This window comes from Peromyscus californicus, unplaced genomic scaffold, assembly GCF_007827085.1.
Source record: "Peromyscus californicus insignis strain IS unplaced genomic scaffold, ASM782708v3 Scaffold_14__1_contigs__length_90479793_seg_2, whole genome shotgun sequence".
In the NCBI taxonomy this organism is placed as follows: domain Eukaryota; kingdom Metazoa; phylum Chordata; class Mammalia; order Rodentia; family Cricetidae; genus Peromyscus; species Peromyscus californicus.
The window spans coordinates 67822116-67843449 of NW_026294436.1; the positions used below are offsets into that span (position 1 = coordinate 67822116).

General features: G+C 41.8%; 1 protein-coding gene across 19 annotated transcripts in view; it reads right to left on the reverse strand.

Annotated features, from left to right (window-relative positions):
• Disp1 (dispatched RND transporter family member 1) overlaps positions 1–21334 on the reverse strand; it is a 169084-nt gene that overhangs the window by 58257 nt on the left and 89493 nt on the right. For 3 of the 19 annotated variants that reach the window (XM_052737891.1, XM_052737883.1, XM_052737875.1), the window contains exon 3: positions 7222–7316. The exons of 9 other annotated variants lie outside the window; for them this stretch is intronic. Coding sequence is in view for 2 of the 10 variants with exons in the window: in XM_052737881.1 (XP_052593841.1) it covers positions 16082–16181 (100 nt within the window). In the remaining 8 variants the exon portion in view is untranslated. Of the gene's footprint in view, positions 1–3476; positions 3497–4023; positions 4114–7221; positions 7317–16081; positions 16338–21334 lie in introns of those variants that run through there. 7 more of the 19 variants (XM_052737881.1, XM_052737872.1, XM_052737889.1 and 4 more) reach the window with 5 other exon arrangements.

The following is a 21334-nucleotide window of genomic DNA, read 5'->3' on the forward strand; positions in this document are numbered from 1 at the left end:
AAAAGAGACTGCTAGCCAGCAATTCTAATTTCATTCATACTGTAATGGTATGGCCATCAGTGATTTTTTTTTAAAGCTCCCAAGTAATTCCAATATGCAGCCAAGGCAGCAATTATAGTTTACATAATTAATATTCATCAGTTTTTAAGAGGATCCAACTGTCACTCAACACATCTCCACTTGTTCCTTGGTGGCAGTCCTTGCACTGGACGGGCAGAGGCAAGGACACAGTGCAGAAGCCTTTCTAAGACATCAGCATTGAATAAAGGAGAGACAACTGCAGAATCCCTGTGCACATGTGCAGAAACCTGAACAAACTCGGTGGCTTGTGGGTCTGCTGAAGGCAGTTTAGGAAATAGCTAATTTGACGAATGAGTTTATTTAACCCTCAAGAAAAGTATATCCATAAGCACTGGTCAGCTTCTAAAGTGAACTCTCCGGCTCCGCCAACGGAAGAGCATGTTCCCCGACGTTCACGCCAAGAAAGGGGGAAACAATTCTGGTTGCACTTTGAGCATCTTAAATTTCTAATGCTACACTCACACAACCTACAGAAGACAAGGCTGCTTCCCAGCTTCATATCCCCACCAAATAAGAATTACAAAGTGTTCTGGAAATAAAGCCCTTGGGATGTAGGTCTTTGTCTTGAGGTCATCTGAACACACTCTTTTCTCAAGAAAATTCAACTTGCAACAAGGCAACTATCTTCTTGACTCCAGCTCTTCTTGGTCATTCTGGATCATATCACTGAGCCAGCTAATGGAGAGGAAGTCACAGGCTCATCTGGAGACATCACAGCCACGATGCTTAACACTCCACCCAAACCCTCAGAATTTATCAGCTCAGAGTAAACACTCATCACTGAGGTAAGTCAAGAAGAAAATCTTCCTTTCATTTATTGCCACACTAAAGTACGTGAAGATTTAAAAAAAAAATGCTCTCATTTTGTCAAAAACTGGGATTGATTTAAATGGTAATGTGTTTACTGAGAATTAAAGTTCCCCCACAAATGTTTGTCCCAAGCCCCCTTGCTGATCTTTGAACTCTGAGCAGTAGCAAATCAAGTTTCTAGGGCAGCTTCCCAAATGGGTCCTTCCCTGCAGAGTCTGGCCCAGACAGAATGTCTCAAGGGGATCTTTTAGTTTATTGAGCAACTTGGGAAATATCACTCAAATATTTGTATGAAACACTGATAAGAGCATCCTCTTATGAAAGGACTCTGAAACTGTTTTAAGCTTAGAAAACACTGAATTTGTAAAGGCTTTTTCTTACTTCAGTTTGATCAGTATATTTACTTTTAGTATTGCCAGGGTATAATTTTCATAACTATTTTTCTATTCCTTACTTAAATTATCACTACAAATACTCCTGAATTCTGATACATACTTTTTTGTATGTATCAGATGAACAGTACAGCATTTACTGTTGACCTGGGATTTTTGTTTGCTTGCAAAAGTAATTAACCCATATTTTTAGTTAAATAGGTAAATGTCCCTATGAGAAACATCTACTATGCTCCTTGTGAGTTTTCTTATAAATTAAATATGAAGGCTGGCATTAAATGATCCTACTTAACAGTAACTAAAATGAGAGAATAAAAGTAAGGTGAAGAGAACAGCCCACTCTGTTTCTCAAAGCCGGCATATATGTGTGTGTGTGTGTGTGTGTGTGTGTGTGTGTGTGTGTGTGTGTGTGTGTGTGTGTGTGTGCGCGCTATACAATACAATAGATTGGTAGATCAACCAACTAAAAAGCATATACTCATTCCATATCATAAGCCGTTCACTGTCTTGATATTATCTCAATTTTATTTCCTGTGTTGGGGTATGATCACTGATTGCAATCTTTTAAAAATAGGAAATGTTCAGTGTATGTCAATGTATGTCCAGGTTATCCAACATACACATTAGTGTTTTAAGAGTCATACTGTGAGAATGCTCAGACTCGATCCCAGGATTCGCAGCAGTAAGGACAGAAATAGAAGAATTGAGAAAAACAATCATAGGAAAGGATATTTCTCAAGGGTTACCAAAAAGGGTAATTGGTTCAATATAAGCTAGGAAGATAAGAGTTTACAGCTGAAAGTCAGAGGAATCAGTAATAAACAGATCATTTTACAAGCTGAGACAAGGTTAACATGTATTTCTTAAACTGCACTGTAGAGCAATCATTTCAGACATTGCATATTCTTTATAATCACTACAAGGAATTGATGGTCACAATTCTTAATTTCAGGTGTATAATGTAAACTACATAAAGTATGAGACATTCCAAATGTAGTGTAATTCTTTACATATTCTAATGCTCAGTATTTGACAGTAAAAACATCCTAGCATCACCAATTAGAGAGGCAAAACTAAAGAGTAAATAAACAAGATAACTATTTCAGCACATTAAAAAGCAGAACATGCCATTAGGAATTAAAGCCATGGAAGCAGAGAGCCCCCTGCCTCCAAGTCCAGGGCTTACTTCTGGGTCTAGTGCTGGCCCAGCCGTCAGAGCAAACTGGAGCTAATGTCTACAAATGTTAGGGTCTAGAATCATCCTCTACAGGTAAAGGGAGTGAATTTCATTCTTATGTCCACATGGATACTTCTCAGATAAGGACAATTCTTAGTAAATCACAAAGCATGTTCTGAAAGCCTTGCACTGTCCCTGCTGAAGGGCATTTTTCCTCACCAGAGACCGAAATGAGAGATGTTAGCTTTCATTACCACACAGAAACATTCTTTACAAATTAAGACCAGTGTGAACTTTTTTTTTTCTTTCTTTTTTTGCCAGTTACATATAAATTATCCATTCTCACTTGAAACAAAAGTCAATCTAGAAAAACCTATTTTGTTGCTAACAGGACGTTAAGCAGTGATTCCAATCCCAGTGCAGCCATCACTGGTACAATTAAAACCATACAAGGCACAGCGTTTAATTAGCTCAGACGCAGCTCGGAGGGGCACACTGGGCTGAACATCTGAAATGACCTGGGGAAACTTAACCTGCTGCTGATGCTTAGCTCCCGAGGGGCTCTCTTCATAGGCTGGAAGATTAATTCACTGCTCTTTAAAAATACTTCATTGGCAGAAGTGAGTAAAGTGATTCGTTACCTATCTTTTTATTAACTGGTCATGGTAGGGGCACATTTTCAATCCCCCCCCCAACCCGATTCAGGCAGAGATTAAACAAAACTCGAAAGGTAGGAAACAATATACTCCACTTTAAATCTTAGGTTTCCTTCCAACTCCACAAAGAAAGCACATTTTAATAAACTTCGGAATAGCAGACCCTCTTCTACTGTACCAAACTACACACTCAAATGAATACTGCACGATTTTTAAAGTAGTAAAACACTATTCAGAATTTACACTGGAAAAAAAGTAAGCTGGATTTTAAAATACAGCCTTAAAAAATAGGTTCAGTTTAAAAAGAAATTCCTTTAAAACAACAAACACCCACCTAGGAAGCAGAAATAAAGACATTACCTCCTGTTGAAAGAAGAAACTCCTGGCTCAGTTTGATCTGCAAAGGCTGGCAGGCGGGCGGGCGGGCGGGCAGACTGGCCAGGCAGCAGAACTCAGCACAAGAGAAAGTAGGAGCTCACAGGAGCAGAGCAGGAGGGGGAGTGAGTGGCAGGCACAGAGTGCGTTGAATCGGCATGTGAGGGGCTGGGACTTCTGTGTTTGCTCTGGGATAGGACACGGGAGTTTTTCTCCTATTTAACCCCTCGGGGCAAAGTCTTAATAATGGTAACAGCTGGCATACAGAGGGACTTGATCTGAGCACCGAGGTCAGCCAGCCAGGATATGAAGGTGACATGTAATTTCTAGCCTTTTCCTGCTTCTACAGGGAAATTGCAACAAGGGCTGTTTTTGGTTATAGTGTCCTTTGATCTTCTGGATTTAGAGTTACTTAGAGTAAAGCCACGCTGGCTGATACTGTTTGCTTGCTCAGCCTAGTATAAGTACTACAGACTCAGTTTTCTGACATGTTGGCTACTACCTCTAAACTAACACAAATAAACACCAATACCTGTTTATTTCCACCTTCGGGAGCTTGTGTTCTTTCACAAATGGCTTTTGAGATCCTGCTTTCAAAGCAGAAAGTTCACAGTTTTAAAAGAGGCAGAGTCTGAAGAAGAAGGAGGAGGAGGAGGATTAGCCAAAGCAGTGATAAGTGGTTTTTTGTTGTGTTGTTGTTGTTGTTTTTTCAATTTTCCCAAACAAAAATAGTCATTGGCTAAATGGCTTTAACACTGCTTTTTATAAACAGATGGTTCTAAGGATGCCAGTGTAAAATTCTATATAAATCTTTGTAAATCCCTGCAAACAAATACATTTATAAATGATAGTCTTTTAGAAAGCAAGTGAGAATCTATTGAAACCATAAACTCTACTCTTCATGTCTTTAATAATAAAAATGTGTGAACAGTTTTCTGCCAAGACACGCTGATTAGATAATTACATGAGGAGTGGATATTCAAGTTTCCAAAGCACAAGCAAAGGAGAAATAGGTAAAACTGGGCCTCATCAAACAATGTTTCAAACATCAAAGGACAGTCTCAAAAAAGCACACACACACACACACACACACACACACACACACACACACACACACACTCTGAATAGGGATATATTCTCAAATTATATATTTAAGTGCCTACCCTCCAGATACATGTTTAAAAACAAAAACCAGAAGTCATCCATAAAAGGAGAATCCACTTTAAAAGAGGCCAAGGTTTTGAAAAGGTGTCTCTCAAAACACTCAAGTAACTAATATACATTAGTCATTTCAGGAAATAAAATTAAAACCACAAAGAAATGGATATTATTTCATATCCTCAAAGACGGTCTCAATAAAGAAAGAAGAACTCAAAACATCATCAAGAGCAGAGAAGCCAGAACGCTTCCATGGTGCTGGTGGCGCTCTAACAGCCTAACATCCTCAGTGAACCACTAAAATCAGAGTCATCACATGATCCTGAAAGTCCACTGCCAGGTACAGATGGTGCCTAGCATCAAATACATTATTTCTGGGTTCATACTCTGGGAATCTGCCTGTTAGATATAACTTACTTGCAACCCTCTAAATAATCCTTGTGGTATTTTCACAACTACTGCAAGAGGGGAAAATTTGACCTGCTGGTACACAACGTCCCGGGGAGACCAATAGGTCTCTATCTGGCAGCTCCCTGAATGCCACATTTTTTACAGTGTTTGTGCTTTCTGTTTGTAACCTCACTGTTTTAAGGGTACTGCTGAAGAGCTGCCTGGGACGCACAAATCAGAGAAAAATGTAGGTGTGAAATAAACACTTTCAGGCATGAGTTACACTGCTGTCAGACATAAGTGTTACTATTAAGGAACCAGCAATATACACCAAGGAACCTTTCTCAAAGCAGAAGCACACAAAGCCAGGTTTGTACTGATTATCTGATGGGAATGTTGTGAACATGGGCTTACAGGAACACAATCCTGTATCTGGATGATTCACTGTTCACTTGCTTCCAGTGAGTTTCTGGACTTAACATTCACAAGTGATAACTGACTCTATGTACCTAAGAGAACTGAAAACAAGTTCTTGCAAAATGTAGACATAAATACTCAGAGCACGAAAAAAGCAGAAACAACCTGCATGTCCGTCAAGTGAGTAATGGATAAACATGTTACCAATGTGTCTTTCCAACACAATAAAATTCAACCATGAAAACAGAGAAGTGCATTCAACAGCATGAATCAACCTTCAAAATCTTGTTAAGTGAACGGCAGAAACAAAAGGCCATATATTCCATGACTTTATTTATATAAAGCATCCATAATAGGTAAACCATGAAGACAAAAAACAAACTTGTGGTCACCCTGAGCTGGGGGGTTGGAGCTAGCAGTGGGGACCGGCTGTTTATAGGTGTGGAGTTTCCTTTTGTGATGAAATGTTTCAGAATTAAACAGGTGCACAATGAGGTGAAAATTCACTCAACCAGACACTGAAACAGTGAAATCCTTGATATGTTAATTATGTCTCAATAAAAAAAATAACAAAGGTGCTGTGGAACAATCCTCTTGTACACTGTAAAGATTTGTCACTTGAATTGGTTTAATAAAACACTGATTGGCCAGTAGCCAGGCAGGCATTATAGGCAGGGCAACCAAACTGAGAATGCTGGGAAGAGGAAGGGCAGAGTCAGGAGTCACCAGCCAGAAGCAAAGGAAGCAAGATGAGAATGCCATACTGAGAAAAGGTACCAAGCCACATGGCTGTCGGAGAGCAGCCCCCACCTTTTACAGGGTTCCTATGAGGATGAGAGAGGAATAAGGAACTTGCAGATAGAATGATAGGCCTAGCCGAGAAGAATAAAAAAGACAGAAACACAGGATAGCTTTGGGAGGACATGGATCAACACCCAATGGCCCAGAACTTTATTCAAAAGGGCTTTTTTATAACAATGCCAAGGGGATGGGCAAAAGACCTCCCCTTTGCTAGATACAACCAAGTGTAGACCCTTCCAAACACCTGGTACCCAGGCCCGTGGTCCAATCATCCTTATGCAGTCCTGTTGGGTAAAGCAAGCTCAGATCTCACTAGGAAACCTCTGTGGGCACCCACATGTGACTAAACATAGATAAGAATTATGGGTTAATTTAAGTGTAAGAGCTAGTCAGTAATAAGCCTGAGCTACTGGCTGAGTATTTATAAGTAATATTAAGCCTCTGAGTCAATTATTTGGGAAGGGCTGCTGGGTATTTGGGAGTTGCTGGCAGGACATAAACTTCTGCCTACAGAAAGGCATAAAATTCTAGCCATAAAGCCTGTGGCTCTCAACTTGAGTGTGCATCAGAATTCCCTAGAGGGCTGTGGATAAACAGGTTACCAGGTCATGTCACATAGATTCTGATGCTGAAGGTCTTGGGCAGGGATCAGGGTTGGAGGTAGGCTGGAAATTTTGATTTTCTAGGAAGTCTGGGCTGGTGAGAAAAATCTATATTTTAAGAAGCACTGTATTAAAGACAATGCCTAGGATCCTAAAGGTAATTTTTCACCTCTACATCTCCTAAATGTACCTAAAATACAGTTAACCTGGAGGTAGGGGGCAGGAAGTCAGGGAGAGGAAGGAAGGAAGTGTTTAGGTGAGAAAAAATATTAGTCCCTGTCTTAGGGTTTCTATTGCTGTGAAGAGACACCATGACCACAGCAACTCTTACAAAAGAAAACATTTAATTGAGGCTGGCTTACAGTTTCAGTCCATTATCATCATGGCTGGAAGCATGGCGGTTGGTATGCAGGTAGACATGGTGCTGAAGAAGGAGCTGAGAGTTCTACATCTTGATCTGCAGGCAACAGAAGGAGACTGTGTACTGCACTGGGCATATCTTGAGCATATAAGACCTCAAAGCCTGCCCCCTCAGTGACACACTTCCTCCAAGGCCACACCTACTCCAACAAGGCCACACCTAATAGTGCCACTCCTTATGCCATCTAACACATGAGTTCATGTGGGCCATACCTATTCAAACCACACAACAGTCCCTATCATCAATGTCTGATGATTTGATGTCACACATACTCCAAATACTGTAACATGTAAAAATCCTCAAGAAAAAATTATATTAACTAATTTAAAAAGAGGGTATTTTAACACTCTTTGGTCACCTGCACAACACTTTGGTTTAGTTTATTAAAATGACTAAGACCATTTCTTTGTGCTTCTCCTTGCAAAAAATGAAAATGCTTTAGAGCTGATCCCATACATGGCTTCAAGAAACTCGGTAAAGCAGTTACAGTGTTACAAAAACCGAAGGCCTAACTCTCCATCTCCCAAACCTGTACATCGTCATTTGCATTTGCAGCAGCTGCAGATTTCTCTCTGACTTCTTTTTAAACTCAGGGTGTGTATACAAGCAGGCAAGAGAAAGTACTATTGGTATTATCATATGGGGTGTGTGTGTGTGTGTGTGTGTGTGTGTGTGTGTGTGTGTGTGTGTATTATAAAAATATAAAGTACTATTTTATAAACAACAAACATGAATAATTTCAACCCTTTCAGTAGGTTTCTTAACATTATTCAGAACAAAAAGGGAAATGTTTAGCGACCTTGTGAAGTTCTAATACTCTCTGAAAAGTGTTTTACTTTTTATTGTATAATTTGGATTTCTTTCTTCTTTGTGAAGTCCAGAAGAGCATAGGAGAGGGTTTAGTGGGCAGGGTGGCAGAAGAGGCACACTTAGTACTTTTTAAAAAGTGAAAGGAAAGAGCTGCTCACTGACAAACTCCTTCCCAGCTGTAGTGGGCAGCCATTCCAGCTAGACTAGAATGCAGGCTTTGTTACAGATATTCATCAGCACCGACATGCTGCCTGCTTTCCTTACTGGTGAATGTCAGAACGGCGGCAATGGATGAGTAAGCTGGGAAACAACAGAGCAATACTCCAGCAAGGTGTTTTATCAGTTTGGTCAAGCCAGTAGCTTAGTAATTTGTAAATATAAATTCATCAAAGCAACCCCAGCAAAGCTACAGACAGTAGTCCATGTTGTGTGTTAGTTTGTGGCACACAGATCATTAGATACCTAGTAAAGCTCTCGACCAGAAGCCACCATTGCTCAAGTCACACCACGGTTCAGGAGGCAGGCAGGCAGTAAAGACCGAGAAACCCAGGCTCAGCTTTCTGAGCTCACAACCTGTGAGTAGTCACTTGATCCAGATGTTACATTCTCCATCTACAAAATTTCAATGTCAGGAAAGATGATCTCACAGGCTCTGAATTCAGTTTTGATAAATTTGGAGGCCATTACAAAAAAATAAAATAAACCTGGTTTGACCATTTAAGATTATATTCCAGGTTATGTCAGTAGAGTGGGAACAAAGGCAGAGTAAAGGTAAACTAGCAAACCAGTCAGCGGCCCTGTGCACTTGGAAAATGTGCATCAATCTTCCGTGCTCCTCTTATCTGACAACTGTCATCTGCTAATCTCCTTATCCCATTTCCTGCTGGAAAGCCTATCTCCAGATCTGTAATTCTCACAAAAGAAAACGGCCCTGCTTTCTCTCTCACTGCCTGGCAGCTGAAGAATGTGCTCTTCCCCCGCCTCTTCTCAGGGCCTCCAGCTCTAATCCACAATTCCCCTGGCCATCTTCCCTTGCTTACCATTAATTTACTCAACCATCACAGTGCAAAAACCTCCCCTAAACCTGCTCTCTGAGTCCCCTCATGCTTTGTTCTCCCAGATTTGGGGGTGTTAATGAATGAAAACAGCCTCCAGAAAGGGAAGGGCACCTACAGAATCAGCCTCCTCTAGGAGGCTCTCTGTGTTGCTGTGATTCCCATCTGCCAGCTTCTCTACTGAAATCCATAAGGACACTGAAAGCCCAACCGTGCTCCCTGCTGGAACCCTTCGGGCAAGTGATGCTGTGTATTTCCATACAAGAAAAGGAAACTTAGATCCTGAGTTTCTTCAACACTTCCACCTCTTCCTCAAGTCATCTAGAACTTGTCCATTATCACTTGCAGTGTCTGATCCTCTTTCCTAATGTAACTATTTATGCTATTTTGGGTACCCTTAAAGGTAGCCACATGCCACAGGGACTATTGCATCTTAAATTAATTTAGACATAAAGAAAGCACATCAGCACCACTCTGGGTGCTCAGCTGCTGAACTGCAGAGTGCAGACACAGCTCCCTGCAGCGTACACAAGGCTGCGCAGCAAAGCTCTGGCTCCAGGACACAGGGCTTTGCCTCATCCGCCCTCTCAAGGGCACCTCCATTGTTCTTTCCTTGTCAGCTCCTCCACTCACAAGAACTCTGGAGCTTTCTTCCACCCAAGAACTCCCTTCTTTGGCCTCCTGGTCCTTGGGCTTCTCAACCGACCTGTTCCTGTCTTTCAACTATCACACCCAACCCAGGCCTCATCCCACACTCCTCCTCTTCCCACACTGATACAACCGTTGCTTCCAAAATGAAATTCAGTAGTCCTTTTCCAGTATTCAGCTTTGTTTGCGTCTCTCCACCTGCCCACTCTGCCAGCATTCTCTTTTCTCCTCCTCAGCTCCAGTCTTCTCTGCCTTGTTGACCTCCACCACATGCTCTGGCCTGACCCTCCGGAGTCTCTTCCTCTAAACCTGGGGCATGGCCTGACGCTTTCTTTTGTTTTCTTTGCCGATTCCTGCCTATTCCATCACCCCCAACTTCTGCTGCTTTACTTTGCAGCTTCTGTTGTCCGAGGACAATTCATTTACATGTCCCACTGGCTGTTCCAAGCCAACAATCTAAAACATAAATTGTCAGCATCAAAGAGCTTCTTGAGTTTTCCTATTCTTTTTATACAAATTTTATTTTAAAAGTATAGTGTTTGCACCATGTGGTTGCAGTGTCCACAGAGGCCAGAAAAGAGCATCACAGCCCCTGAAACTGGGGTTATAGTTATGAGCCACCACGGAAATATTGGGATTTGAACCCTAGTCCTCTGGAAAAGCAGCCAGTGCTCTTAACTGCTGAACCATCTCTCCAGCCAAGGGTTTTTGGAGCTACTCTCTCAGTTACTTAAATCCACAAATTCCACTTCAATAGTTATTTATGGACCACTAGAGCTATACTGCATCCTGAGGTATAGTAGGAGTCACCTTTGACCTCTAAGCAACTACAACATTTTTGATTCCCTCCCTAGCCATTGTCACCCATTTCTTCAATCTCACTCCCTCAGTCACTGAGTTGAATTTTTCCTTGGATAAATTGTGAGCCTAACAGATGTGATTAGTGCATAGTTCATACTTTTTCCAACCTATGCAACATAGAGTTTCTATATTCATCAGCAGAAGAAACAGATCTCATCAAGTTGCCCTCGTTCAGAAAATGCTAATTGCCGGGCGGTGGTGGCGCACGCCTTTAATCCCAGCACTCGGGAGGCAGAGCCAGGCGGATCTCTGTGAGTTCGAGGCCAGCCTGGGCTACCAAGTGAGTTCCAGGAAAGGCGCAAAGCTACACAGAGAAACCCTGTCTCGAAAAACAAAACAAAACAAAACAAAACAAAAACCAGAAAATGCTAATGGCTCCCCTGTCCCAGTGCACAGAAGTTCAGTCGTTTTAGCTGGAATACAAGATCCATTTTTTTTTTTATTTTTATTTTGCAATACAATTCAGTTCTACATATCAGCCACGGATTCCCTTGTTCTCCCCCCCTCCCGCCCCCCTCACCTTTCCCCCAGCCCACCCCCATTCCCACCTCCTCCAGGGCAAAGCCTTCCCCAAGGACTGAGATCAACCTGGTAGACTCAGTTCAGGTAGGTCTAGTCCCCTCCTCCCAGGCCGAGCCAAGCGATCCTGCATAGGCCCCAGGTTTCAAACAGCCGACTCATGCAATGAGCACAGGACCTGGTCTCACTGCCTGGATGCCTCCCAAACAGATCAAGCCAATCAACTGTTTCATCCATTTAGAGGGCCTGATCCAGTGGGGACCCCTCAGCCATTGGTTCATAGTTCATGTGTTTCCATTCGTTTGGCTATTTGTCCCTGTGCTTTATCCAACCTTGGTCTCAACAATTCTCGCTCATATAAACCCTCCTCATTCTCGCTAATTGGACTCCCAGAGATCCACCCAGGGCCTAGCCATGGATCTCTGCATCCAGATCCCTCAGTAGTTGAATGAGGTTTCTAGCATGACAATTAGGGTGTTTGGTCATCCCATCACCAGAGTAGGTCAGTTCAGGCTGTATCTCGACCATTGCCAGCAGTCTGTTGTGGGGGTATCTTTGTGGATTTCTGTGGGCCTCTCTAGCACTTTGCTTCTTCCTATTCTCATGTGGTCTTCATTTACCATGGTCTCCTATTCCTTATTCTCCCTCTCTGTTGTTGATCCAGTTGGGATCTCCCACTCCCCCAAGCTCTCTTTCCCTCGACCCTCGCCCTTCACTACCCCCACTCATGTCCAGGCTGTTCATGTAGATCTCATTCCATTTCTCTGACAGAGGACTGATATCCAGAATATATAAGGAACTCAAGAAATTAGACATCAAAATGCCCAACAGTCCAATTAAGAAATAGGCTATAGAACTAAACAGAGAATTCTCAACAGAGGAAACTCAAATGGCTGAAAGACATTTAAGGAATTGCTCAACATCCCTAATCATCAGGGAAATGCAAATCAAAACAACTCTGAGATACCACCTTACGCCTGTCAGAATGGCTAAGATCAAAAACACTGAAGACACCTTATGCTGGAGAGGATGTGGAGCTAGGGGAACTCTCCTCCACTGCTGGTGGGAATGCAAGCTTGTACAACCACTTTGGAAATCAATATGGCGCTTTCTTAGAAAATTGGGAATCCATCTCCCCCAAGATCCAGCTATACCACTCTTGGGCATATACCCAAGGAATGCTCAACCACACCACAAGAGAGCACTTGTTCAGCTATGTTCATATCAGCATTGTTTGTAATAGCCAGAACATGGAAACAACCTAGATGCCCTTCAACTGAAGAATGGATAAACAAAATGTGGTACATATACACAATGGAATACTACTCAGCAGAGAAAAACAATGACATCATGAGGCTTGCAGACAAATGGATGGATCTAGAAAAAATCATCCTGAGTGAGGTAACCCAGACTCAGAAAGACAAACATGGTATGTACTCACTCATAGGAGGATACTAGATGTGGAACAAGGATGACTGGACTGCTACTCACATCACCAGGGAGGCTACCTGGAAAACAGGACCCCAAGAAAGACACGGGGATCGCCCAATGACAAGATCCATTCTTGAGGTCCCTTTTCTCTCCCAGTCAGATGCCCTCCAAAACATATTTTGCTTTCTTCCTTGTGCTGAGGGTGTAGCTCAGTGTTAGTTAGTGAGTTTGCCTGGCATGCTGAAGACATTGGACTCAATCCCTAGCATGAGGGATGCTGAGTCGGGTCACAGTGGACCTTGCCTTGCACTGAGCAAGTCTGCACACATTCTCTCCATATTTACACTATGCCTTCTACCAGCAATGCCCTTTAATTACATTCCAACCTCTTCCCACAATCCTTTTCTTTGTAAAACACATGCCTAACCATGTCTTCCATGAAGCCTTCTGATTGCCTGAAGCAGAAATCCTAACATCCTACTCTAAGTCACATGACCCTAAGAGCTCTATTACACCACTTATCATATGGCAATTTTAAATTGTTTTTAATCGGGGCTATTTAGATCTCTCTTCTGCCTTCTTAATCTACATTTAAAGGCAAAGGCTCTATTATGTTTAGGCCTCTGAGGAAGGTATTATAAAGAACAGTATACTATGTGCTAAGTTAAACATTTACACTTAACAAATGTTGACTAAACAAGTTACGTTTCACAATCTGTTACTATTATACATGTTGCATTTTTATTATGCAGAGTGTAGTATTGAAATCTAGTCTGTAAAACAAAATTCAGTCTACAAAATCCTGTTTTCCTGCTGATGTATATAGGCCCTAGGGACCATTCTCATCACAGCTGTGGGAAAGAAACAACAGTCCAGACTGAATTCATGTCAAGTCTGACTGCAGTATGTTGTACTAGTGAGTACTAAAGCACTACTGAGGACTAAGAAGAGAGAGGAAGTGGCTAGCCCCCTTTTCTCCGAGCCAGCAGCAGTCAGTTCAGGAGCTAATATGCAAGCTCATCCTCAGAGAGCTTCTCAACTCTCTTGTTTTTTGTGGAAGGATTTTCCTACGCATTAACAGAAGTATTTTTAAACAACAACAAAAGAATTTTTCCCCTCCACAGTGAACCATTACAGTAATTAATCTCTAGCTAATCTTACTGTAGTGAATCTGATCTTTGTGCAAAGCATCATGGAAATGTACAAGTGTAGAAATCTTGGTTTTTATCTTATATATTGTTTGCTTGATTTGATTAAAATTAGAAAATCATATGTATCTTATCAACAATACAAGAAATATTTTGCTCATCCAGAATGAAATTCACTTAATATTAACTAATAAGCTATCAAACAGTTTAAAGAGATCAGAAACTGGAATGTGTATTTAGAAGAGAAGGAATGGGCATTGGTGGGTCTCAGGGAAGAAAGTCTTCCATTCTCCTGTAGAGTTTGGGAGACTCCACAGCAATTCTAGCCTCCTTTAACCTACCCAAAAGAAATTATTATTAAAAACCCCAAGCACTTGGGAGGAGATGGTAGGAGGATCAGAAGTACAGGTCATCTTCCACCATCCATACAGTTCAATGCCAGCTTTTCTCAAAACATCAAAGGGAAAAACAAACAAGCCCTGCCTTTTTTAATGTAAAAGTTAATGCAAGGCCACTTTATTGCAGGTTCCACATTTGTCTGCAAGGAGAGCTTTCCTGTCATGAAAGACTCAAGTGTTAGATTTCAGGAGAGGAGCCTCAGACTTGATAGTTTTATATATATTAAAAAAAAAAAAAAAGCCAAAGCATTTCAGGCCTTGCAAAATAACAAGAGTGCAGACAGATGACCCAAGAATATTATCTTAAGATGCACAAGGATTGAAAAACAAAGCATAATATTAACAGCTCTGGCAGCTTCCAAAATATTTCTGGTTTACATATAGGATTTTAAAATGTGATACTTTCCTTTTCTAATAGAAGCTCTTGGCAGGAAATCTGCCAACACGAAGAACAATGTACTTGACTTGAATCTAATTAGAGCATTCTCTTACGGGTTTCAGTTGTGTTTTGTTACCACACTCTGCCCTGCGTGTAAATGAAAGCAGTATGCAGAGTATGGGATTATACCTAGCAAATTGAAATCCTCCATAAGGCAGACTTGGGGTGTTTATAGGGAAAGTTACACTTCTTTACAGCATGAGATAAAAATATGTGCAATTTAATTTTCTAAGTGTTAGATATTTTAAGAAACTAAGTGTTATCTGAATACAAACATGTCACCATTGCTAAAGACTAACAGATATATCATGTGGATACATCACATTCTCTGATGTAAAATGAAGTCATACAGAAGGATAAATAAAACTCAAATCCCCTTTAGTCATTTAAACTTTTTATAATGTATGATAATATTGGTTTGGGCAAGGAAAGAACCTGAAACCACCCAATCTCTAAGACTGAAGACACTGGAGTTAGGTATTTCATGAATGCGGAGGAAGCTACTTTAGATGCTGAAAAGACATGCATTAACAATTCAAAAGTTCAAACAGTTCAAAATTGTGAAAGCCATACTCAGTCTTGCTTCAGAAATTTGTTTATATGAGATAAAATTCTGTGAGATGGCTATAAAAAGTTAAGAAATAAGGTAATAATAAATGAGGAAATTTTTACTTACATCAGAATTAAAGACTATAAAAACACAAAATATCCCAGGAAGGCAGTGTTGTTAGACTTACAGTGGGGGCCTGGCTGAAAGCAAACACTTACATAGATGGGATATATATATTTATTATTAGAAAGCAGGCTTGAGTCCCGGATGGTAAAAAGGCCGGACTGTAGTTGGAGTTTTCCTGCCTGGCCCACAGTCAGGACAAATCTCTGTCAACCCGCCAGTCCCACAGCCACTCAGACCCAACCAAGTAAACACAGAGACTTATACTGGTTACAAACTGTATGGCCGTGGCAGGCTTCTTGCTAACTGTTCTTACAGCTTAAATTAATCCATTTCCATTAATCTATACCTTGCCACATGGCTCGTGGCTTACCGGTATCTTCACATTCTGTTTCTCATCATGGCGGCTGGCAGTGTCTCTCTGACTCAGCCTTCCACTTCCCAGCTTTATTCTCCTCCTTGTCCCGCCTACACTTCCTGCCTAGCCAATGGCCAATCAGTGTTTTATTTATTGACTAATTAGCAACACATCTGCCATACAGAACATCCCACAGCACCGGACTGTCTTTAAGAGCAGCAGCATCGGTCAGCTCAGCAGAGCCACCTGGAGAACACCGAGATGGAGCTGGGCCTGCTGCTGGCCTAGCCTCCCAGTTACTGGTGAGAATGAGGCAGTGGGAATTGAGTCGAGGAATTTAGAACTAGTTTACAGAAGAAAGTGAGACCCCATCCCATTAAAAAAAGTCCCAGAACAACACTGAAATAAAACATCTCAATGTCTCTTCCCTTCCGCAGGGAGGCAGTTCCAGTCCCAGTCACCTGATGCAGTTCCGCAGGCCTTGGTGCTGAAATCACCTGATGCAGTTCCACAGGCCTCAGTGCTGAAAGCCTCAGCAGGCCCTGGCTGACTAGCAGTCATCCACAGTGGCAGACTTCTCTGGGGCTGTCAGTCAGAATGTTCCTCCTGAGGACTCAAGCAGAAACTGCTCCAGCTCCAGTGTTGTGACAGTGACATGTGGCTGTGACAAGGTGCTGTCCTAATCCCGCTGAGGCTTCCCAAAGACTGGGTCCAGGTAGAGCCTGCAGAAGTCATCTTCACCATTTCAGGGAGAAAACAGGATTCCTTGTTAACATATTCCAGGTCCTACTCACATCACCCAGGTTTGCAATGTTTCTGACACAAGCGTAGGAGGAAAATGTTTCACATGTTTAAACTCTTTCATTACAAAACTCACAAGCTAATCTTACTGTGAAAATGGTCTGACGAGCAGGGGGCAAAGCACTAAGTAAGCACCGAATTAGTAAAGAAATGCCAAAGAAGAGCGTACAGAGCTACTACTAAAGAAAAAATACGTGTGTGTATGGGAATACAGAAAACAGTGTGTGGGAGTCATTTCTCTCCTTCAACTACGGGGGTCCTGGAGACCAGACTCAAGTCATCAGGCTTGCTAGCAAGCATCTGTATTAGCAGAGCCTTCTTGTCAGTCCTTACACAATTGCTGACAGCAAGAAAGTACTGTATTTCCTAAGTAGGGTATTGCATTGGAGTTCCAAGTTAAGTTAGTAACAGAGTGCTGCCAAGATGATCTTTTCCTTAAAACAAAACAGCAATACACTGAAAAGCGAGATTTATACTACAATGTTAGGAATACTAGTCAGTGTTCATACTTTGCAAAGGCCTGTCATTACCAATACCTTATACAATAGGAGATGAAAATTACTCTGAGGAGCCACAAAAATGAAACCAGCAAGTTTCTTTGTTTTGTTCCTAAGATATCCGCTTTGTTGAGTCAACAATATTATTGCTTTGCTTGACCTCTCCGACAGTGTTCAAGGACTCCTAAGTACTCTATTCAGTGTTCTGGAGTCACATCCCTTAGCATCCCAGTCAGTGCAGCCCCCAACTGCAGTGAAGGAACATTAAGCACTCCCCTCCCATCCCTGCGGGACATTAGGCAATGTGATACTCACCCCTTGCTTTGCCAAGGGTGATGCCTTGGAATTCACATCCACACCCTACTGGCTCTGCAAGGAGTCAAACCAGCACCAAGAATCAAGCTCAGAACCTCTACATGGAGAAGTACAATTGCCACACCAAGAATCAAGCTCAGAACCTCTACATGGAGAAGTACAATTGCCACAAACTTCTAATACAATCCTTATTTTTATATACAATTAAAACACACCTTCTACTTTCATCAAAGAATTTTAACTCTGGAGGTCAGCAAGATGGCTTAGCAAGCCTGATGACCCAACTTGGATTTCTGAAACTCAAGAGAGAAGGAGAGAATCCACTTCTGAAAGTTTCTCAAATCCACACATACACTGGCACATGTACAAGGGCAGGCGCGCGCACGCACGCTCACACACACACACACACACACACACACACACACACACGCGCACACACACACACGCACACGCAGATACACATAGGCAAATACAAGAATACATGCACACACACACACACAGGCACATGTACAAACACATACACACACATATATGCTCTCATCCCCTACAGATACATTTTTCAAAATGTTTTTTAGAGAATTATAGTATCGGAAGCAAACGTTTTTCTCAGTGATAGCTTTTTGTCATTCTTGTCAATTCCTAGGATGATTTAATCAGCTGTTTTAGCTTCCTGTCATTATTATACAAATATCTGAGAAACCAAGCAGAGACCAAAATCACAAAATCACTTATCTGCCTATCGTTTGAAGGTTTTAGTACATGGTTAACTGGTCCCATTGCTGTTAGGTGGGTGGTTAGGCACAAACCCACTCACCCCATGGTCAGGGAGGAAGAGAAAAGGAAAGGGCCCAGATCCCCTTCCAGGGAACTCAGAATGAACTGTAGACCTCCCATCAGGCCACACACCTTAAGCTTCCATTACCTCTTGTTAGCACCAAGCTGAGGACCCAATCTTCAACAGATGGGACTTTGTGGGGACCATCAGCAGTCACTATGGACAACTGAGAAAAACCACTTAGAGGTGGCTCTCAAGGTAACTGGAGCTGAACTCTGATTTGAGAAAGCCAGGAGTGATGGAAGAACTCAGTCTGTGTTACTATCTTCTTAATGGCTCCATGACTCTTGGAACTGTGAAAAACTGAGTTTTACAGGGCTTCTCATTACATTTCCAGATTTGAAGTGTCTGTTCCCACAGTGACAAATGCCTGTGTCTTTTCCTTTTTTAGTTAAAATTTCTGTTATATTGATTGTGTGTATTGTATACGAGGGCATGCATTTTGGAGGGGTCAGAGGACAACTTGCAGAAATCTGCTCTCCTTCCACCATGTGGGACTTGGGGAATGAGTGCAGGTCATGAGGCTTGGTGACAAGTCATCTAGTCAGTCTGCCTATGCTGTCTGTGAGAGAGGAAGTAATGAGAAGACTGAAACAGCAGGTAAGGTCCCAGGGTCCATGTCATCCTGTTTCTGAAAGTGGAGATCTTGGAGCTGTTCTAGAGAAAGCAAAGGTTCTACTAATAATAATGTGCACCGCTCACAGGAATGGTTTTTCTGATCTTAACTTCAAAGCATAAAATTAACATCCCTTTGGTACATGTTTTGAAGGCAATTACATCTGTATATAGTAATATATGTTTATTTCTGGATTCTGAAAGTTGAAAAGTTCAGTTGAGCATTTATTTGCACAAGTCTGTCTAATCGATTTAGTTTTTAAAAGTTCCTTCTGAAAACTTGTATCTGGTCCTACTAATAAAGACTAGCTACAAGTAGTGAAGAGGATGCTTTAACAACACAGGAGTTCAGGGAGTGTCTCCGTCACCTGCAGAGAAAGCTTAAATAAGCCTGGGGAAGAGACACAAAGGTTATGTGCACAGACCTTACCCAGGTGATTGGTTCAGTTTGTACTTGAAAAACCAAAGCACTCTCCTTCTCAAGTGCAAATTCGGGAATAAAACAACTTATCCTCCTTGGATCTGTGCTGTATCAGACAAGACGTGTGAACTACAAAAAGTGAGGCGTGTTTCAACCTCCAATTTTATAAGAGTTCATCCAAGGGGCCCTCCTTCCCCTCCCCCACGCTGGGGATTGACACAGGGCTTTGGGGGTGCTGGGCAAATTCTCTACTGCTGACTATATCCTAAGCCAGCTCTTTTGTTCTTTACTTACCTTTACTGGATGTTTAACACTAATAACTTGTGACTTCTTTGTAAGACAAAGCAGTAACAGAAAGAAAAGGGAAAGTGGAAGCTGAGGACACAGGAAAAGCAATCCAAACACTAGGAGCCAACTTCTTTCCAAGAAGCTCTCACTGAAAGTTCACATCTCCTAGAATGCAGCCGAATGGCACCATCTCCACCCTCCACTGACACACTGAAGCTAATACTTGATGTTATCTAGCTATCAATGAAACAGAGCTGAACTCATTAACAGCTTCATTAATATTCTTAATTGTGTATTTCCCTTCTAACCATTTCATAGGAAAGCATTTAAAGAGTATGGTTTAAAAAGTACTGTGAGGTCACTCCTCACATGGGAGAAATCTACCATACTTGGTTCTAGTTGCTGCTTTTCTACATTGCAAGACTTCAAAGCACAATCGGAAGCTATATCAAAAACGGCTTCTTCCTGTTTCATCCTCCCTGCTATAAATGTCAGGCAGGCAGGGGACAGTCAGGCACACTGCCTCCAAACCTAGACCACACGGCTCGCTGCCCAGGACCACTGTGCTTCTCAAACGCCAACACCCAGACTGGCCCACCTCCCTGCCACTGCTGTTTCTCTATCGAGGATGTTTAGGGAGAACCTCAAATAACCAAATAAGTTCAACAAAAGTTTACTGAAGTGTAAGAATATATTGTGATTTCCTTTTTTTCTTCTGCTGTCTAATACGCCTGAAGAATAAATCATACTTAAAAATGAATACTGTGATTTCACAAGCTCTTTACTCTCTACAATCATATTGATTCTCCTACTACTTGAAGGCTTTGTTTCTCATTAATTTTTAATTGACATACTTATATATATTTATGAAGTATGATGTGATATATGCATTAATTTATAAGGATCAAATCAGGGTAACTGGCATTTCCTGTCTCCTTAAACTGCAAACTTTTATGCATTATTATAACATGTATTAACTACACAAAATAATGAATTTCAGGACTGGGGAAAGAGTTCAGTCAGTAAAGTGCTTGCCTCTCAGGATGAGCGGTGTACCACCAAACACACACAACACTCCCCCCCCAACCCCCTGGGGGAGGTAGAGACAGGAGGATCCCTGGGGCTTGCTGGCCAGACAGCCTAACTGGTGAGCTCTGGGCTCTCCTTAAGCTGCACGTTTTAGTAATCTGTACAGCAGATACTAACTGTACAAAGCAGCAGATTTTGTGACTGGAGATGGCTCAGGCAGTAACTCTGCTGTGCTAAGTGCTGTTAAAAAAAAAAATTAAACCCAAACTAACCTTAACTGCAAACACACCATGATTCTGCACCCAACTTGGAAATTAAATTGTTCAAAACAAGAAAAATAAGGAGCTCCCCGCTGCCCAAACAAAATCCACACTGAAGTGACTTTTCCCAGAGTAGAAATGGCCACGTAGTGAATCTATTTCTCTTTGGGGCCCTTTTCAAATGCAAGATCCATGTTAGAGTGTTCAAGAGTTGAGGGCCCCACAAGGATGCCACCATTCATGCTGCACAGATCTGCTCTACCAGATGCTGTTTAAGAAAGCAAGTGCTGGAATTACAAGTTGCTGCTTAATATGCTCTCCAGGCACAAAGAGAGGAAAGCACCTGTGGGCAGAGGTGACCCTGGTGTCCTGGTGTCTGGGGAGGTGAGGAGAACCCAGCTAAAGCACCCACAGTAGTTAACTCTTGCAGAGAAGTACTTCAGAAGCCAAGTGCTGACAACACACAGGCAATTTCTAACTTCTCAAAGTCCTGTGAAGAAATTCTAAATCTGTAGTTTTACAAATGCTTAATTTTAAAATATTTATTTATATCTTAGTAGCAGTATGAATGAAGTCATACAGTCTACCCAAAACTAATAACCCCCTGGATTTAATGAAATTTATTAATGATAAAGGAAGCTTTCATACAGACC